The 18,962-nt window shown below is 43.4% G+C and overlaps 2 protein-coding genes across 2 annotated transcripts in view; both read left to right on the top strand.

Moving 5' to 3' along the window:
* ppp1r21 (protein phosphatase 1, regulatory subunit 21) overlaps positions 1 to 2,455 on the top strand; it is a 42,223-nt gene extending 39,768 nt beyond the window's left edge. The window contains exon 22 of the mRNA XM_060917150.1: positions 395 to 2,455. Within this exon, the coding sequence (XP_060773133.1) occupies positions 395 to 424 (30 nt within the window). The 3' untranslated portion in view covers positions 425 to 2,455. The remainder of the gene's footprint in view (positions 1 to 394) is intronic.
* Positions 2,456 to 10,057: 7,602 nt separating this feature from the next.
* On the top strand, positions 10,058 to 14,713 carry prorsd1 (prolyl-tRNA synthetase domain containing 1). The gene is made up of 2 exons (XM_060915963.1): positions 10,058 to 10,217; positions 14,168 to 14,713. The coding sequence occupies exons 1-2, from the start codon at positions 10,095 to 10,097 to the stop codon at positions 14,594 to 14,596; spliced, it is 552 nt and encodes a 183-aa protein (XP_060771946.1). The 5' UTR covers positions 10,058 to 10,094; the 3' UTR covers positions 14,597 to 14,713.
* Positions 14,714 to 18,962: the final 4,249 nt, after the last annotated feature.

Raw genomic sequence — 18,962 nt, 5'->3', positions numbered from 1 at the left:
ATTCAATATTATTATTCATATTAATAGGATTTAATATTATATATTTGATTGTCTATTTTATATCCTACCTATTAAATATCATAGTCTTTTAAATATGTATTTATGGAATTCATGTGATTTTTAAATGTATATTTACATTTTAAAAACTCACCGTTCACTAATTTCTGCATCCAGTGTCTGATGTAAATGCAGGAAGGTTTAGTTTAAGACATTCGTATTTAAACGGCTCTGAGGATCTAATGTATGCTATCTGCAGCAGAGGATTATGGGTAGAAATAGATGCTCAATGTTGCTTGATTGTGAATATTAAAATATCTGTGATGCTAAAAGTGTCTTGTTGTCGTCGTCTCTCCCCCCCCCCCCCCCCCCCCCCCCCCAACCCCGACATTTTTAGGGAAACTCCAAGAAGAACAAGGGCCGGTAGTTTGGTGTTCGTTCATTCAGCATCAGTGTGACCTGAAGGAGGATGTTGTGGGACCAGGCAGATTTCTTAAAAACACACACACACACACACACACACACACCTGACCAAAAATGACTTAGCTTCATTCATTCGTTGGTTGATTTTGTGGAAAACTGACGTTTCAGCATCTGTATCTAGTGCTATTGTGCCGTTTTTCCATGTAGACAGATTGTTAATGATATTTACAAATTAAAACAAAGATGCAAAGTGTGCAGAATGGCTGAACGATCATGTACTGATCATATTGCAATTATAATTTTGACCACACACACAGAGCTTCACATTTCATGTGACTGTTTGTTTCGTTCCTACTTCCTGTTTAAAGACCCTGATTGGTTTCCAGAATACTGAGGACATTAAACCGTGCACATAAAATGTGCTTATGTCCTTAACGTGATACTATTACAGTGTAGGAAACAGCAGTGATTTTTTTTGGGGGGGGGGTAATATTTATCAACTGTGCTCACGTTGCAGAGGCATCTCCCCTCTGCCTATAGTCATGTTTCTTGTTTATTCTTTGTTTCAGAGATGCTTCACTGATAACACTGACATTAGAAGCTGTTTGGTGTTTCAAAACAACAAAATTACTTAGTCCACCTTTAATAGTTTTGAAACTGGTTAGTTGTGGTTTGGGTTTTTTTTTTTTTTTACTTTTTTTTTTTAACAAAAGCCATTAGTGAAATCTGTATTTTTACATTGTTTTGATAAACTGCTACAGCATTTTCCGTAACTGAATACCTTAACCCTTGCTCTGTTATACGCCATTTTTTTTAAATGTAGAGGATAATGGACAGAAATCTGGGATATTATTTTAAACTTGATAGTTATTCTTCTTACTATAATTACCCCTACGAAGCTATAAATCATGCAGTGAAATGTCAGTTAAACACAGAAGCCAACGTGCAAATCACAATATTACACTCAGTCCCACATTAGCAGGCTTTTTTTTTTTTTAATCCTTAATATCTGATGCTGATTGCTGTACTTGCATAAGGCAGAATGAGTTTAATGGCTCGAACATTTCATTTTGTGTCGTCATTCTCTGCAAACTATCATTATTTTAAAATGTAGTATGCAACCTAAGTGAGAGACACACACACTTATAGCCCATATTAAATATGTAAATCCAGTACAGGAGATGAGTCTGTACCTCAGTTGTACTTCAGCATGTAGCCAGAGATTATAATCAGTAATGTAGAGAGCTGTTAAAGGTAAAAGCTCTCACTGTGATCAGCTGTGAATACTAAAATGTTATAATTATGCACTGGGCAGAGTTTTCTGCAGAGGAAAAAAAAATCAGAATGGGAAAACAAAATGTTAATGTGAATATATGTATGTTCAATTCATATCATGTCTATATGTTTATTTCCACTACTACCAAACTTTTATATGGCTTTCTTTCAACCAGTGAAATCAATGTTGTGTAAAATTTATGTCCAGATAAATCAGTAAAGCTCTGAGAAACTGATGCTCTGTTTTAACCATAACCATTCATGTTTTTTTTTTGGTCATGAATCACCAATGAGTTTACAAAGATCCATGTAATTGCTTCTCTTCAAGTTTACAATCGTCTTCTGGTGGGAGCAAAACTGCAAACGATCATTTGTCTGTTTAATCTTCTTGACATACTGATCAAATCTCAAAAGCAAAGCCCTGTAAATGAAAACATGACATGAATAATAATAAAACGTACTAGAATGGTGTGTTTTCACTTCATATTATGAACATTTAGCAAAAGTTCTACTCTTTAAATTACATTAATGGCATTTAGCAGACGCTCTTATCTAGAGCAATGTACAACATACCCAGAGCAGCCTGGGGACCACCTGGAGGTTAGGTGCCTTGCTCAAGGGCACTTTAGCCACTCCTGCTGGTCCAGGGACTCAAAGCTGCTCCTCTAACCATTAGGCCATGGCTTCCCCAAACGAAAATGAAACTTTTATTTCATATGAGCTGTATTTACAATACTAATAAAAAAAAGAAAAATGGTAATTTCACTGTAAAGTGGCATGCTTTAACATTAGAAATATTTCACTTGAATATTAGCCAAACTCTCAAAGTGTAATTAAGGCAAATATTCAAATCAGATATATATAATTTTTAATAAATGCAAAGGGGCAGCAACCAATGCAGCCCCTCCTAGAACTGCCACCTTATTGTGGTGGAGGGGTTTGTGTGCTTGAATGATCCTAGGAGCTATGTTGTCGAGGGCATTACGCCCCTGTCAGGGTTTCCCAAGGCAGACAGGTCCTAGGTGACAGGCCAGACCAAGAGCAGTTCACCAAAACCCTATGGAGAAACAATCGAGGACCGTGACGTCGCCCGGTATGGCGCAGCCGGGGCCCCACCCTGGAGCTTATAGCTCCCCAGCTCAGCTGCCATGTGTTGGAGTTTACCCCAGTGAACGAGAGGGTCGCCTCTCTGCGCCTTCGGATTGGGGAGAGGGCTCTTGCTGTTGTTTGTGCCTACGGGCCGAATAGCAGTATAGAGTATCCGGCCTTCTTGGAGTCCCTGGGAGAGGTACTGAGGGGTGCTCAGACTGGGGACTCCATTGTGCTACTGGGAGACTTCAATGCTCACGTGGGCGATGACAGTGACACCTGGAGGGGCGTGGTTGGGAGGAATGGCCTCCCTGATCTGAACCCGAGTGGTGTTTTGTTATTGGACTTATGTGCTAGTCACGGTTTGTCCATAACGAACACCATGTTTGAGCATAGGGGTGTCCATAAGTGCACATGGCACCAGGACACCTTAGGTCGGAGGTTGATGATAGACTTTGTTGTCATTTCATCTGATCTCCGGCCCTATGTCTTGGACACTCGGGTGAAGAGAGGGGCTGAGCTGTCAACTGATTACCACCTGGTGGTGAGTTGGATCCACTGGCGGAGGAGGAAGCCGGACAGACCTGGCAGGCCCAAACGTATGGTGAGGGTCTGCTGGGAACATCTGGCCGAGCACTCTGTCGGGGGGGGTCTTTAACTCCCATCTCCGGGAGAGCTTTTCCCAGCTTCCGAGGGAGGCGGGGGACATTGAGTCTGAGTGGACCATGTTCTCTACCTCCATTGTAGACGCAGCTGTTCGGAGCTGTGGCCGCAAGGTCTCCGGTGCCTGTCGTGGCGGCAATTCCCGAACCCGGTGGTGGACACCAGAAGTAAGGGATGCCGTCAAGCTGAAGAAGGAGTCCTATCGGGCCATGTTGACCTCCGGGACTCCTGAGGCAGCTGACAGGTATCGGCAGGCCAGGCGTGCCGCAGCTCGGGCAGTTGCAGAGGCAAAAACTCGGAACTGGGAGGAGTTCGGGGAGGCCATGGAGAAGGACTATCGGTTGGCCTTGAAGAAATTCTGGCAAACCGTCCGGCGCCTCAGGAGGGGGAAGCAGTACTCTGCCAACACTGTTTACAGTGCGGGTGGGGAGCTGTTGACCTCGACTGGGGACATTGTCGGGCGGTGGAAGGAATACTTTGAGGATCTCCTCAATCCCACCGTCATGTCTTCCATTGAGGAGACTGAGGCTGATGACTCAGAGGTGGACTCGTCCATTACCCAAGCCGAAGTCACTGAGGTGGTTTGCAAGCTCCTCGGTGGCAAGGCACCGGGGGTGGATGAGATCTGCCCTGAGTATCTCAAGTCTCTGGATGTTGTGGGGCTGTCTTGGTTGACATGCCTCTGCAACATCACGTGGCAGTCGGGGACAGTGCCTCTGGAGTGGCAGACTGGGGTGGTGGTCCCTCTTTTTAAGAAAGGGGACTGGAGAGTGTGCTCCAATTATAGGGGAATCACACTTCTCAGCCTCCTAGGGAAGGTTTACTCCAGGGTACTGGAGAGGAGAATTCGACCAGTAGTCGAACCTCGGATCCAGGAGGAACAATGCGGTTTTCATCCTGGTTGCGGAACACTGGACCAGCTCTATACCCTTCATAGGGTGCTTGAGGGTTCATGGGAGTTTGCCCAACCAGTCCACATGTGCTTTGTGGATCTGGAGAAGGCATTCGACCATGTCCCTCGTGGTATTCTGTGGGGGGTGCTTCGGGAGTATGGGGTTCGGGGCTCTTTGCTAAGGGCTGTCCGGTCCCTGTAGAAACGGAGCAGGAGTCTGGTTCGCATTGCTGGCAGTAAGTCAGACCGGTTCTCAGTGCATGTTGGACTCCGGCAGGGCTGCCCTTTGTCACCGGTTCTGTTCATAATTTTTATGGACAGAATTTCTAGGTGCAGCCAGGGGCCAGGAGGAATCCTGTTTGGGAACCACAGGATTTCATCTCTGCTTTTTGCGGATGATGTTGTCCTGTTGGCTTCTTCAAACCAGGACCTTCAGCATGCACTGGGGCGGTTTGCAGTCGAGTGTGAAGCGGCTGGGATGAGAATCAGCGCCTCCAAGTCCGAGGCCATGGTTCTTGACTGGAAAAGGGTGGCTTGCCCTCACCAGGTTGGTGGAGAAGTCCTGCCTCAAGTGGAGGAGTTTAAGTATCTCGGGATCTTGTTCACGAGTGAGGGAAGGATGGAGCGTGAGATCGACAGGTGGATCGGTGCAGCCTCCACAGTGATGCGGTCACTTTACCTGTCCGTCGTGGTGAAGAAGGAGCTGAGCCAAAAGGCGAAGCTCTCAATTTACTGGTCGATCTACGTTCCGACTCTCACCTATGGTCATGAGCTTTGGGTAATGACCGAAAGAACAAGATCGCAGATACAAGCGGCTGAAATGAGTTTCCTTCGCAGGGTGGCTGGGCGCTCCCTTAGAGCTAGGGTGAGAAGCACAGTCACTCGGGAGGAGCTCGGAGTAGAGCCGCTGCTCCTCCACATTGAGAGGAATCAGCTGAGGTGGCTTGGGCATCTTTTTCGGATGCCTCCTGGACGCCTCCCTTGGGAGGTGTTCCAGGCATGTCCCCCCGGGAGGAGGCCCCGGGGAAGACCCAGGACACGCTGGCGGGACTATGTCTCTCGGCTGGCCTGGGAACGCCTTGGTGTTCTTCCCAAGGAGCTGGCCGAGGTGTCTGGGGAAAGGGAAGTTTGGGCTTCCATGCTCAGACTGCTGCCTCTGTGACCCGGCCCCGGATAAAGCGGAAGAAGACGAGACGAGGCAAAGGGGTAGCACGGTGGTGTAGTGGTTAGTGCTGTCGCCTCACAGCAAGAAGGTCCGGGTTCGAGCCCCGTGGCTGGTGAGGGCCTTTCGGTGCGGACTTTGCATGTTCTCCCCGTGTCCCCGTGGGTTTCCTCCGGGTGCTCCGGTTTCCCCCACAGTCCAAAGACATGCAGGTTAGGTTAACTGGTGACTCTAAATTGACTGTAGGTGTGAATATGAGTGTGAATGGTTGTCTGTGTCTATGTGTCAGCCCTGTGATGACCTGGCGACTTGTCCAGGGTGTACCCTGCCTTTCGCCCGTAGTCAGCTGGGATAGGCTCCAGCTTGCCTGCGACCCTGTAGAACAGGATAAAGCAGCTACAGACAATGAGATGAGACGAGACAGAGGTGCAAAGTAACGAATTATGTAATCTCATTATAGGATTGGGTATGGTTTGAATTCTTATGGATTCCCTGTTTAGATTCCAAAACGGTAAAAAAAATGTAATGTTTAGATAAAAACTTTTGACCATTTACTGCGGTACAGCTTTCACACTGTTGTGACGTTAGCTAGCTCATATCTAAACAAATGGATACACTTATATTGATGCATGACATCATCAGATCCTGTCAGCTAGCTGTGTATGTCCTTGCAAATAAATAGCCTTTTTGCAATAATAAACAGCTATTTCAGAACCAATTTTTTTCCAGGTACCCAGTACTTGGTATTTTAAATTTGGTTCCAATTAGAAACAGTTTCAGTACCCACTCCTCATTGATGTACTTTTTTTTGCATCATCAAATCATGGTACTTTAACTTTTTTTTTTAAAATAAGATATTCAAGCTGGTGTTTCTTTTAGATCACCATTACAAAGTGAAAAGATAAAGTAATTGAATTAACAGACATTATGTGCAAATTCTACCCAATCAGATCACTGTTGAAACTATTCACTGGGCATCAGATATTTAGCAGGAGCCAAAATCTGTAGGGATATCAGCATTTCCCTTAAGTGGAACTGAGAGACCTAAACCTGTTCCAGCATGGCAATGCCCCTGTGCACAAAGCACTCCATGAAGACATGGTTTGCCAAGGAGTCAGTGTTGCCAAATTAGTGACTTTTTGACCCTCCTCATGCCTAAAAATCTTACCTTGGGACTACCGACAAATTAGGCGACTTCTTACAACCTTAGCAACCTCCATTCTTGTTGTCGAGCGAAAGCAAAAAAAAAAAAAAAATCACCTTTCACTGATTTGTGAATGACACAATCAAGTAACTTTTAGCAATAATTCAGAGAGCCAATAACTTCTGGTGAGATATTTTGGCAACACTGTACATGGCATGTACAAATTGGACGTGGTTACATATTGTTGTGTCATTGTGCAATCTAGCAACATTTCACCACATTTCAGAGAGTCCACAGCAAATTGTTAAGTTTTTTTGCAACACTTGTTAAGAGTGGAAGAACTCGAGTGTCCCATACAAACCCCTGACCCCAACCCCACCAAACACATTTGGGGTGAACTAGGACACCGAATACCAGTACACCCCAGGCATCCTCAACATCAGTTCCTGACATCACGAATCCCCACAGCCACACCTCAAAGAATGGGGCTTATGGGGTGTCGTGGCTCAGATGGCTAAGGCACCGTACCATAAATCCGGGGACCCGGGTTTGATTCCGGCCCGAGGTCATTTCCCGATCCCTCCCCGTCTCTCTCTCCCGCTCATTTCCTGTCTCTCTACACTGTCCTATCAAAAAAAAAAAGAATGGGGCTTATTATAACAGCAAAGGGGGAATACATCTGGAATGAGATGTTCAAACAGGACATTTGGGTGTGGCAGCTGGAAAGCAGAAGTAAGTACAAGTTTAAGAGATTTTTTTAAAAGATAATAATAATAATTAAAGCCGCAAGCGGCCTCGACGGGCCCTCGCGCCAGTGGCCAAGGGGGGCGGGGGCATGCGTCCCCGCGAAAGACCTTCCACAGCTTCTTCGGCAAGAGACATTACTCCCACAAAGGCGACAAAGCACAGAAATGGACACATGGCAACAATAGGGTCTCGCACTGAACGGTGCTCGGGGGGCGCTATAGAGGCCCTGAGGCCCGCCTGGATCTGGGCTTCTGGTTCTCAGTAGCGGTGGCAGTCTAAGAAAAAGGAGCCAAATTTCGTGCGTTGTCAACCATGGCAAGCGCCCCAATAAGGGTCTTGTAAAGAGTTTGCTAGCCAAGTGTGACAAATCAGAAGCTGCAATAACATTTTAGCCATAACCAGCACCCCCAGGGGTGAAAGTGCACAAAATTTGGCGTATATGTCAGGTGAGCTATGAAGAGTTTGCGTATGAAGTTTGATGACAATTGAGTAAATAGAAGATGAGATATAGATTTTTGAAGAATAAATTTTTTGGTTTTTCCCATGTCAGTAGGTGGCGCTATGCTGTACATGAGCGATTATGAGTTGGAAAAATAAGTGTCTACAACAGCAACGTACTATCACAAGGTAGTGGTGTGAAGGAAAAGCATTATGGAATTATTTACCAAAAACCCGTTTTGGAGCAATTGCTTCGGCCAAAAACAGCGCCCCCCATGGACGAAAATTCCCAAAATGTGGTATACATGACATGGGAGGTAGTAAGAGGGTGGCCGTGAAGTTTGACCAAATTTGAGGAAAGATTGGATTTCTTGCCCAAAAATAGCGCCCCCAGTGGCGAAAGTGCACAGAATTGGGCGTATATGTCAGGTGAGCTATGAAGAGTTTGCGTATGAAGTTTGATGACAATTGAGTAAATAGAAGATGAGATATAGATTTTTGAAGAATACATTTTTTGGTTTTTCCCATGTCAGTAGGTGGCGCTATGCTGTACATGAGCGATTATGAGTTGGAAAAATAAGTGTCTACAACAGCAACGTACTATCACAAGGTAGTGGTGTGAAGGAAAAGCATTATGGAATTATTCACCAAAAACCCGTTTTGGAGCAATTGCGTCGGCCAAAAACAGCGCCCCCCATGGACGAAAATTCCCAAAATGTGGTATACATGACATGGGAGGTAGTAAGAGGGTGGCCGTGAAGTTTGACCAAATTTGAGGAAAGATTGGATTTCTTGCCCAAAAATAGCGCCCCCAGTGGCGAAAGTGCACAGAATTGGGCGTATATGTCAGGTGAGCTATGAAGAGTTTGCGTATGAAGTTTGATGACAATTGAGTAAATAGAAGATGAGATATAGATTTTTGAAGAATACATTTTTTGGTTTTTCCCATGTCAGTAGGTGGCGCTATGCTGTACATGAGCGATTATGAGTTGGAAAAATAAGTGTCTACAACAGCAACGTACTATCACAAGGTAGTGGTGTGAAGGAAAAGCATTATGGAATTATTCACCAAAAACCCGTTTTGGAGCAATTGCGTCGGCCAAAAACAGCGCCCCCCATGGACGAAAATTCCCAAAATGTGGTATACATGACATGGGAGGTAGTAAGAGGGTGGCCGTGAAGTTTGACCAAATTTGAGGAAAGATTGGATTTTTTGCCCAAAAATAGCGCCCCCAGTGGCGAAATATCACAGAAATTGGGTAACATGTCAGAAGCCCAATGAGTGATTTGCGTGTGAAGTATGAGCAGTTTTGAGCAATCAGAAGATTTGTTATGAATTTTTAAGCATGTAAAATTTTGCATCGAAAATTGATTGACGTATAACTTCTGAACGGTTTATCCTACGTGAAACGTATTTAGTAACTTTTGTCAGCCATGTCTGTAGATGATGTGTATCAATTTTGGAGACATTCCTATGAACGGTCTAGGAGGAGTTGCGCCGTCTTCGTGGCCATGCATTTCGCACAAAAGTGAAATTACCTCACTTCCTGTTGGGCGTGGCTAATGCATTGGCATTACATTTTTGTCCGGCTTAGTGAGATACATATGCGTACCAAATGGCATGCCACTACTACAAACTACACGGCACCCAGGCACCTTAAAGCGGGAGGCCAAAATCACAACGACTTAGGGGGCGCTATAGAGGCCCTGAGCCCCGGCCAAGTTTGGGCTTTTGGTTCTGAGTAGCGGTGGCAATTCTCGGAACTGGTGCCAAATTTGGTGCGTTTTCGCCCATGGCAAGCGCCCCGAAAATGGCCCAACAGCGGAGAAAAATAAAGAAGAAGAAGACGGAAGAATAATAATAGTGAACTCTTACAAGAACAATAGGGCCTTCGCCCATAGGGCTCGGGCCCTAATAATAATAAACACATGGAGTAGATGGGATTAGGAAGATTAAAGCTTGACAAACAGATGTTTTTAGATTTAAAAGTGACCACAATAAATAATTCAAGGGTTGCAGTTTACCCAAAAAGTACTCTGATTGATAAGCTGAAGAAAAAAAAAGTAAACGAGTGCTTGTAAATGTTTAATATCATCTGATGTAGTTTCATTTCTCCACACAAACTTCCAACATCCCACGTGTGTTTGTCTCAAAGCTTCAGTCTGCCACGTGGTCTCGCTGCACTTTATCTTCGCGCATGCGCATTCACCACGCCTGCCTTCCGGAAGTAGAGATGAGTCTGGGTGTGTAAATATAGAAACCAATGGTCCATTCGTTTATTTTGTGCAAATCTGGAACAGCAATGGGATCTGCTGAACTGCGGACAGAATTAGAAAACCTCCTAAAAAGTCTGAATATTGACTTTGTTTCTGTGGACCATCCGGAGGTAATAAATCTGACTTTTGTTATTAAACCCTCTGCATGCACAAAGCGCATGTTTGATTTATTCCTTATTAATGTGAGTCTGTGCGATAAATATACTGAATTCTGTTGGTTGGGAATTCACTTTATTTTTCTTAAATATATGATAAGCTCTTAGTAGTAGTAGTTGTTGTTGTTATGCTGCTTTTTTTCTTTAAACTTACAGTAACTGATACAGTGCTGTATTACCTCCGGTGACCGCTAGAGGGCGAGAAGGTTATAATCCAGTCCACCAAATGAAACGTAGACTACAATTGAAAGATAAAAAAAAATGCTCTGTTATTCCACTAGAGGGCGAAATGGAGCAATTTCTCTCTCAGAGGCCATGAACTCAGCTCCTGATGAACTTTAATGATCATATGGATTTGTTCACTAGCGTATGTTTTATATCTTCTTCTTTTGGCTGCTCCCAATTAGAGGTCGCCACAGCGGATCTTTCGCCTGTCATATACTCACGGTATATGAACTGATATCCTTGTAGTAGAGTAGCCAATCAGAGCACGCAATTGCTCATATCCAGTGAATGTGGATAGATCAATATGGGTTATTTTGTGTGGATTCATGGCATTTATTAGCATATGTCTACATAGAATAACTAATTTAGGGATTTCACAGAAAACTTTTTTTCTCAGTCTTTTATTACCTCCGCCAAGGAGGTTATGTTTTCGGTAGCGTTGGTTTGTTTGTTGGTTTGTCTGTTAGCAACATTACGGAAAAAGTTATGAACGGATTGCTCTGAAATTTTTTCCTGAGGTGTGACTGGGCACAAGTAACAATCCATTAAATTTTGGTGGTGATCCGGATCACCTTCTGGATTCCGGAATTTTTTAAAGGATTCTCGGCGGAGGTCTGCGGTCTCCGAGTGCTTTTCTAGCTTGCAAATTGTTTTGCAAACTAGATAGACTTTTCAACCCACTTGGATATTTAACAGTTATTCCATGAAATCGAGTTGTACATGAGCTGATAGCCGATGAGGCGCGTAGCACCGAGTTGGCTATAAGCCACGTACGATGAGATTGAGTGAAATAACAGTTTTATTCTATCCACATTCACTGGATTTGGGAAACGGACCATTTTTAATTTTTGCAAATTCAATAAATAAAAACTTTATACAAAACCATTTCCGCTTAGAACGTAAACTGGCAAAATTACAGTAGCAATTTGTGAAAACTACTATAATATTTATTGAAAAAAAGTTCTTACTATCAAATACTTTTATTCCATATCTTGTTGCTTTTTTTTTTTTTGTATTTTTGGGGTTTTGTTTTCGAGTACAGTTTTTATTTCATCCTCGGTTGGTTCACCAACACGCCAGTTTTTTTTTTCCTCTACTCACGGTATATGAACTGATATCCTAGTAGTAGAGTAGCCAATCAGAGCACGCAATTGCTCGTATCCAGTGAATGTGGATAGAACAATATGGGATATTTTGTGTGGATTCATGGCATTTAATATCAGTTGTCCATTTATGTTCAGACATGTTATGTTTGAACAATCCCAAATGTGGATATGTTCAAGGGGGTGAATATTTATACTCGACTCTTACCAGCCACTTTATTAGGAATACCTGTATGCAGTTCTTCAGTCAGGCAGTCATGTGGCAGCAGCACAATGTATAAAACTATGCAGATACAGATGAAGAGATTCAAGAGCTTCAGTTCATTAAACATCAGCGTGAGGGGAAAATGGATCTCCGGCACTTTTAGAAAAATGTCACCTGATCTCTAGCTGCCTAGTTTTAGCTGACAGACAGAAACAGAACCGAATGTGATCTTCTGCTCTTGGAGTCCATCTGCCTTAGGGTTCCATATGTGGTGCGTTCTGAGATGCTTTCCTGCTCACCGTGGTTGCAGAGAGTGCTGATTTAAGGTATTGTCCTATCAGCTCGAACAAATCTCACCATGCATTGCAGCCACATGATTGGCTGATTGGATGCATAATAAAGTGGCTGTGTGAATGTATATTAATTCTTTCCTCTTTTTATTGTTGTGGGTGTCATTTTAAAAGACAAAAGTCCTACAACACCACTGGGTTTGTGTAGGACTCTGTGGTAAAAGCCTTGCTGCTGAGGTCAGAGGTCGCTGGTTTGTCCCCAGGAAGTGGGTGGAGTGAGGATGAGGTGGTAAATGGTGTTGGAAGATAGGAAAAAAAATTAGTTCCAGAATTCTCTATATATGCAAAACAAGTTGAAACACTTTCTTCATGCTCCATAACCCACTCTGTTCATCTCTCTTAACCCTTAGGGGGGGGAGGCAGCAGCTGCCCAGATATTGCACCCCCCATTTCCTCAGGTCAGGTTACATCATGCCACACCCTCCAACCAAGTTGCACTGCCGCTTTATCCTGTTCTACAGGGTCGCAGGCAAGCTGGAGCCTATCCCAGCTGACTACGGGCAAAAGGCGGGGTACACCCTGGACAAGTCGCCAGGTCATCGCAGGGCTGACACATAGACACAGACAACCATTCACACTCACACTGTTCCACTTATATTCTGGAGAACTGGCTGGGGTTCAAACCAGCAACCTCTCAACCCAGTGGCAATGCTCAACCATTTGAGCCACAGGATCTCATAACATCAAGTTGTTTTTTAGAACTTTTCAATTTTGTTTACTTACTCCTCAGTGAAAAACTACCGCAAAAGCATGGACTCAGACCAGAGACTGTGACACAATCCACGACGCCACAGGTATAAAGCATGTAAACAGCTGAAGGAGAATGTGTTGAAGAAGAAATGGCTGTTTTATTTCAGATCCCGGGCGGCACGGTGGTGTAGTGGCTAGCGCTGTCGCCTCACAGCAAGAAGGTCCGGGTTCGAGCCCCGGGGCCGGCGAGGGCCTTTCTGTGCGGAGTTTGCATGTTCTCCCCGTGTCCGCGTGGGTTTCCTCCGGGTGCTCCGGTTTCCCCCACAGTCCAAAGACATGCAGGTTAGGTTAACTGGTGACTCTAAATTGACCGTAGGTGTGAATGTGAGTGTGAATGGTTGTCTGTGTCTATGTGTCAGCCCTGTGATGACCTGGCGACTTGTCCAGGGTGTACCCCGCCTTTCGCCCGTAGTCAGCTGGGATAGGCTCCAGCTTGCCTGCGACCCTGTAGAAGGATAAAGCGGCTAGAGATGATGATGAGATGAGATTTCAGATCCCAGCAGGAAAGTTTCAGTGCTCATCATTTCCCTGTAGTTTGTCTCAGGAAGAGGAAGTGAGACAGCACAGCAAACTAACACACGCCCCCAAACTGACTGTGTGCGTGCTGTACCTGTGCACTTTCTGGGAACAGTTTATAATGGTTTAATTGAGTCGCTTGGAACAGAGGCACTTGTTGATGTGGCTTCCTGTTTCTAAAATAAACTAGGGAGATGTGATGAGCCTCCTGAGAGCTGAAAGGAAACAACCATGTCCTCTTTTACAACACATTTCACTCACACTGTTGAGCTGTTTATGAAGACAAATGTCCAATAAGTGGCCTCATTGGTCATCCAGCAGTGCTCCACTGGTTAGCATCACAGTCTCTGAGGTTTTTGGCATCTTCAAGCTTTACCTGCTCTCAATCTCGCCACCCAACATCACGAAACTTTCTGAAGGCAAGTCTGAGTCAAACCAGCAGCCTCCAAGCTCAGAGGCAAGGCTTTTAGCATAAGTCACAACCTCAGATATAAAAAAAATTACATTTTGAAAACTGGAATGCTCTTGAGTAAGGATTAGGTCTTGCAATAAATTGCAAAAGATAAAATCAAATGGACGATGTTCATGAAATGAGAGACAAAATCTTTGTTGGTAGAAGCAAAATTAAGAAGTTTATGATGATTTGGATGTCATTATGGGAAAAATGTGAGCTATACTTGGATATTTTTCTTTATCGCTAGAAGGTCTGTTGTTGACCACACCAAAACCAAACACACTTGCGTTCATTCCCACCAGGTTTTCACTGTGGAGGAAATGATGCCTCACGTCCAGCATCTGAATGGAGCCGTGACGAAAAACCTCTTTCTGAAGGACAAGAAGAAGAAAGGACTGTGGCTCGTCTCGGTGCGTCACGACCGCCAGGTGAACCTGAACGATCTGGCGAAGAAGCTGGGCGTGGGCAGTGGGAACCTGCGTTTTGCGGATGAGGCGGCCATGTTGGAGAAACTCAGGGTGGGTCAGGGATGTGCTACGGCTCTCGCGCTCTTCTGTGACAAAGACCAGGGTGTCAGGTTCGTCCTGGACAGCGATTTAGCCGACGGAGGCCATGAAAGAGTTTACTTTCACCCAATGACCAACGCTGCGACTCTCGGACTGAAACCAGACGATCTGATGAGGTTCCTGAAGGAGACGGGACACGAGCCCATCCTGTACAGCTTCGATTAGCTCAACTGACACTTTATAATGTTGTAGGTCAGTGACAGAAAATGTGTCCAGAATGTTTTTATTGTATAAATAACAGTTCAGTCACGTTTCTGATTCAATAAAAAACACAAGATGAAACACTTCACCCGTATTTTGTGATCAGGAGCGATGACTGACTGATTTAAAGGAAAAGTGCATTTCTGACTCATAAATAGAAGCTTTTAATTTTATGTAATTTAACTTATTACACTGGCTTTATCCTGAAACCATAAACTTGTCTTTTTCCCCTTGATTCAGTGTATGGAATAAACAGAATGTGAGCATGTTGATATTTCTGTGCAGAAGGAAAGAAGAATTCTTTCATTTTCAGAATTATTAGGAACACCCCGAAATCCACCTGCAGTTTTCTGCGGTTCTGTAATCAGCCGATCCCTTGACAGCAGCACAATGCATCAAATCACGCAGATACAAATCAAGAGCTTCAGTTAATGTTCACTTCAAACATCAGAACGGGAAAAATTGGGATCTCAAAGTGTGACTTTCTTTCACTGTGGTATGGGTGTTGGTTTGAGCCAGATGGACTGGTTTGAGTATTTCAGAAACTGCTGATCTCCTGGGGTTTTCACACACAGCAGTCTCTAGAGTTTACACAGAATGGTGCGAAAAACAAAAAACACCAAGTGAGTGACACTTCTGTGGGTGGAAACAAACGCCTTGTTGATAAGAGAGCTCAGAGGAAAACAGTCAGTGCTGAGTTTCCCAAAAGCATCGTAGCACAAAGATCATCGTTAAATGGTAGAGCGAGGAGCACAATAAACACTCCTCGTTAAGAGGCTCTTAGCGTTAAGAGGCTTTTGGGAAACCCACCCCAGATTGGTTTGAGCTTTTTTTGCGAGGAAGGATATAGTAACTCATATAATCAATCACTCTTTACAACTGTGGCGAGCATGCAGCTCAGCCTGCAACAGCAGAAGAGCACATTGGGTTCCACGCCTGCAGCCAAGAACAGGAACCTTGGAGTCAAGAACAAGTTTCTATTAAAGTGGCCAGTGTTTGTAAGTGAATTCAGTCGGCGAAAAAAAAAAAAGCATGCTTGTGTACAGCAATGCAGGATGAGTGCCAAAATTTAATGCAAAGTTTATTTTCAGCATCTAAACTGGTCTCATTCTGATGTACCGAGCACAAGCCTTTCATTTGTGATCCCACTTTCACATCCTCGCCCCACAACAAGGGCAAAAATATAAAACATTTTAAAGTGATCCGGTTTCAACCTGCCCAGGTAGGTCTGTCAGTCAAACGCTGTGGGCGGGACTTTTGAATGTAGATGAAATTAGGGTCACCTTGTAGTGATGACAGGTTCTGTCTTTACTCTAAAAATACACAGACCCTGTCACTCAGCAGAAGGCTATAAAAGTTTAATCATGTTATTCACCTTGTATTTTCATAATAAATGCAAACAGCTTCTTGGATGTGGACACCAAATAGGCTCTGGCTGTTTCTGACATCTTTAGGACAGAAGAGTTTTCTTGGTAACCAAAAAAAAACAAAAAAAAGGAACACAACGTGCTGTTTTTCTAAACAAATTAAAAATTGTATGAGTTGGACGAGAGAATCTCTGTTGTATAAGAGGAGTAAAAGACGCCAGGACACGCTGATGTGGTTGATTATTTTCCAAGAACAGCACAACACGCAGCTCAACCTCAGTCCTGATGGATGCGAATTCTTCAAGTGTAGAGGAAAGGAGGATAGTTGAGAATGAGGAAGCACGCACTATGCATTATGATAATCAACTAAATAATCTTAATTTGAGGACATTGTGGCAGAAAAAAAACCCCTGAAACTAACCTTTTTTTTTTTTAAAACGTGTGTTTGTGCAAAAATAGTGAAGCTCGTAATGAGGTCTGAGATAAACGAAGGTCCAGCAGAGCAACACGGTGGCAGTAAGTGGCTGGGGATTGTGGAATGTTTCCAGTAATCAGTTTTGCATTTTAAAGGTGTGGGTTGAAAATGTGGTTGTGTAAAATAACATACACAGTTTGTTTTCTCACATCAATGCATTTACTGTATGTAAAAGTGGAAAAGAAAGTCTATAGCAGGTCTGAATGGCCTCAGTAGTTCTGCATACACACGCACTCACTCACTCACACACACACACACACACAGTCTTCTGTTCTTGTGCTTCATAGTTCTTGTCCACTTTGCTCCACTTGGGTAAGTTGGGAAGCAGGATGTTGTTGGATTGATCAGGATGTGGATGCAGGCATAAGAGAAAGTAAAGTCCACCAGCAGATGATTGAGAGTCACAGGATTTTGGAGAAGAAGAAGAAGCAGAAGTAGTCCAAAATAATAAAATAAAATAATAAATAAATAAAAAAACAAAGCACACGATCACTCTTTGCATTTCCTTGATTCAAGGAAAAAAAAAAGATTTGTTTTTGTTTTAGTACAGAAGCATCTTTTATTGATGAGATCTCTTTTTAAAAGGTCAGATCAAAGGTTGTGTGTGAGGAAGCAGTGAAGAGAGAAGTGCAGAAGAAAACCAAGATGTGATGATATTTATACACGAGGACCTGCTGAGCTTCCAGCCATGGTGTCAGAACAGCATGCAGTACTGAAGCACAGAGAGATGGAGGAACAGCAGGAAGGGGGAGAGAGAGAGAGAGAGAGAAAATGCAATGATGCAGGAGCATAGTCACCCCCTCAGTGAACCATGCAGACCAGAATCCATCATCAACCCCTGAGCTCCATGGTGCCCTCCATCTGTTCACCCTTGCCCCCTCCCCCACTTCCTGCACCCGGACACTCACCCCTCCGACTCGGGAAAACGCTAACACTTTAGGAGATTTCCTGTTCTCCAGATCGGCTTTTAGATTTCCTGCGTTCACGTGACGTTTCCACATCTGCAGAACAAAAAGCAGGTCAGTATTACAACCTCATTCGACTAAAACACCACTGAAGCACACGTGTGGAACTGTACAGGATAAATAAATCAACCTCAACATCAATCAGGAACATATAATCCCACTGAATACGGAGATGGGCTTAAAGATTACAGATGAACTTCAAATTTCTAAACATTGGACAAAAATCTCTTGTTTAAAAAAAAAAAAAGAAAGGGGGGGGGGATTGTAAAAGCACCACCATCTTTACCTTCATTCAGAAATCAAGTCCTTTCCCTGGTAAAGTGTTGCATGGCCTGTGTTTGCACCCTAAACCCTGATTAGCTGCTTGTATTTTATGACACAGTAATGCGTCCACATCATATTTGTTAAGAATTTGGGTATTTGTTGAAAAAAATCATTATACAGAAATAAGGCTCCCAGACACAATAAACTAATTCTACAACGAAGAATAATTCATAATAAAGAGCCATTCGATTGAGGGTTTTAACAACACGTTTTTTGAATATTTTTCCACGCAACTGAAGTTGATGTGTTAGATTAGAGCTGCAGTGAAAAATATAAAATCATCTATAATTTTATCGTCTGCCCTTTCTTATACATTCTGCTGTAAACCATTCTATTGTTTAGTCGAGCACTTTATTTAGATCGAGTGAGGATATGATCTCCCACTGAAGCGCTTTTAATATGATTTGCTTTTATTTAAATCAGTGAAATGATTAAAGCTTGAAGCTTTTCTTATTCTTAAAGAACATTCAAGAAAAGCTATACAGTACTGTGCAAAAGTCTTCGGCACCTTTATTTTTCTTCCACACAAACTGTTATAGATTTCTATTTTATGACTTCTACATTATCGAGTCGGTACAAAAACATTTTAGAGTCCAAACTTTCGTTTTCCAGCACAAAATTAAATGTTACAGAAAAAAAGTTTGTATCTGAGCAGCATATTCCATAAGAGAGCACTTTTCAGATGAAAAAAGAAAACCTAATGAAGGCTGCTGGGTTTTGGTGCAAAATGAAGAAGCGAGTGTGACAGTCAAAGTGTGCAGAAGAACTGGGGCTGGTTCTGTAAGATGCTCAGTAAAACCTACAGCTCATTTCCGCATCAAACTGCACTCACTGGACCTCAGACTACTATTTTTTTTTTAAAGCAAAGGGTCGTCGCACACCAAATACTGACTGTTTCATTTATTATGGCTGACTGCTGTTTACAGTATTTTTTTTAATGTTGAAACATTTCATTTCATTATTTTTTAAGCCATTTTTGCTCTACAGCATTTCTTTACATGGGCCTAAGACTTTTGTACAGGACTGTACACACACAGTAATCAGCAGTTGCAGTCGAAAGAAATTCATCGATGAAACAAGAAATTCAAGGACTTGATCCCTTCCTGGGAACTCGAACATTCGGGTCGAGTGTGAAACCTGTGAATGTACAGTGTGTAGTGAAACGTCAGTGGACAGCTCAATCGCACAGCAAGCAGTGA

This window comes from Neoarius graeffei, chromosome 3, assembly GCF_027579695.1.
Source record: "Neoarius graeffei isolate fNeoGra1 chromosome 3, fNeoGra1.pri, whole genome shotgun sequence".
In the NCBI taxonomy this organism is placed as follows: Eukaryota; Metazoa; Chordata; class Actinopteri; order Siluriformes; family Ariidae; genus Neoarius; species Neoarius graeffei.
This window is presented reverse-complemented; position numbering and strand designations above follow the sequence as displayed.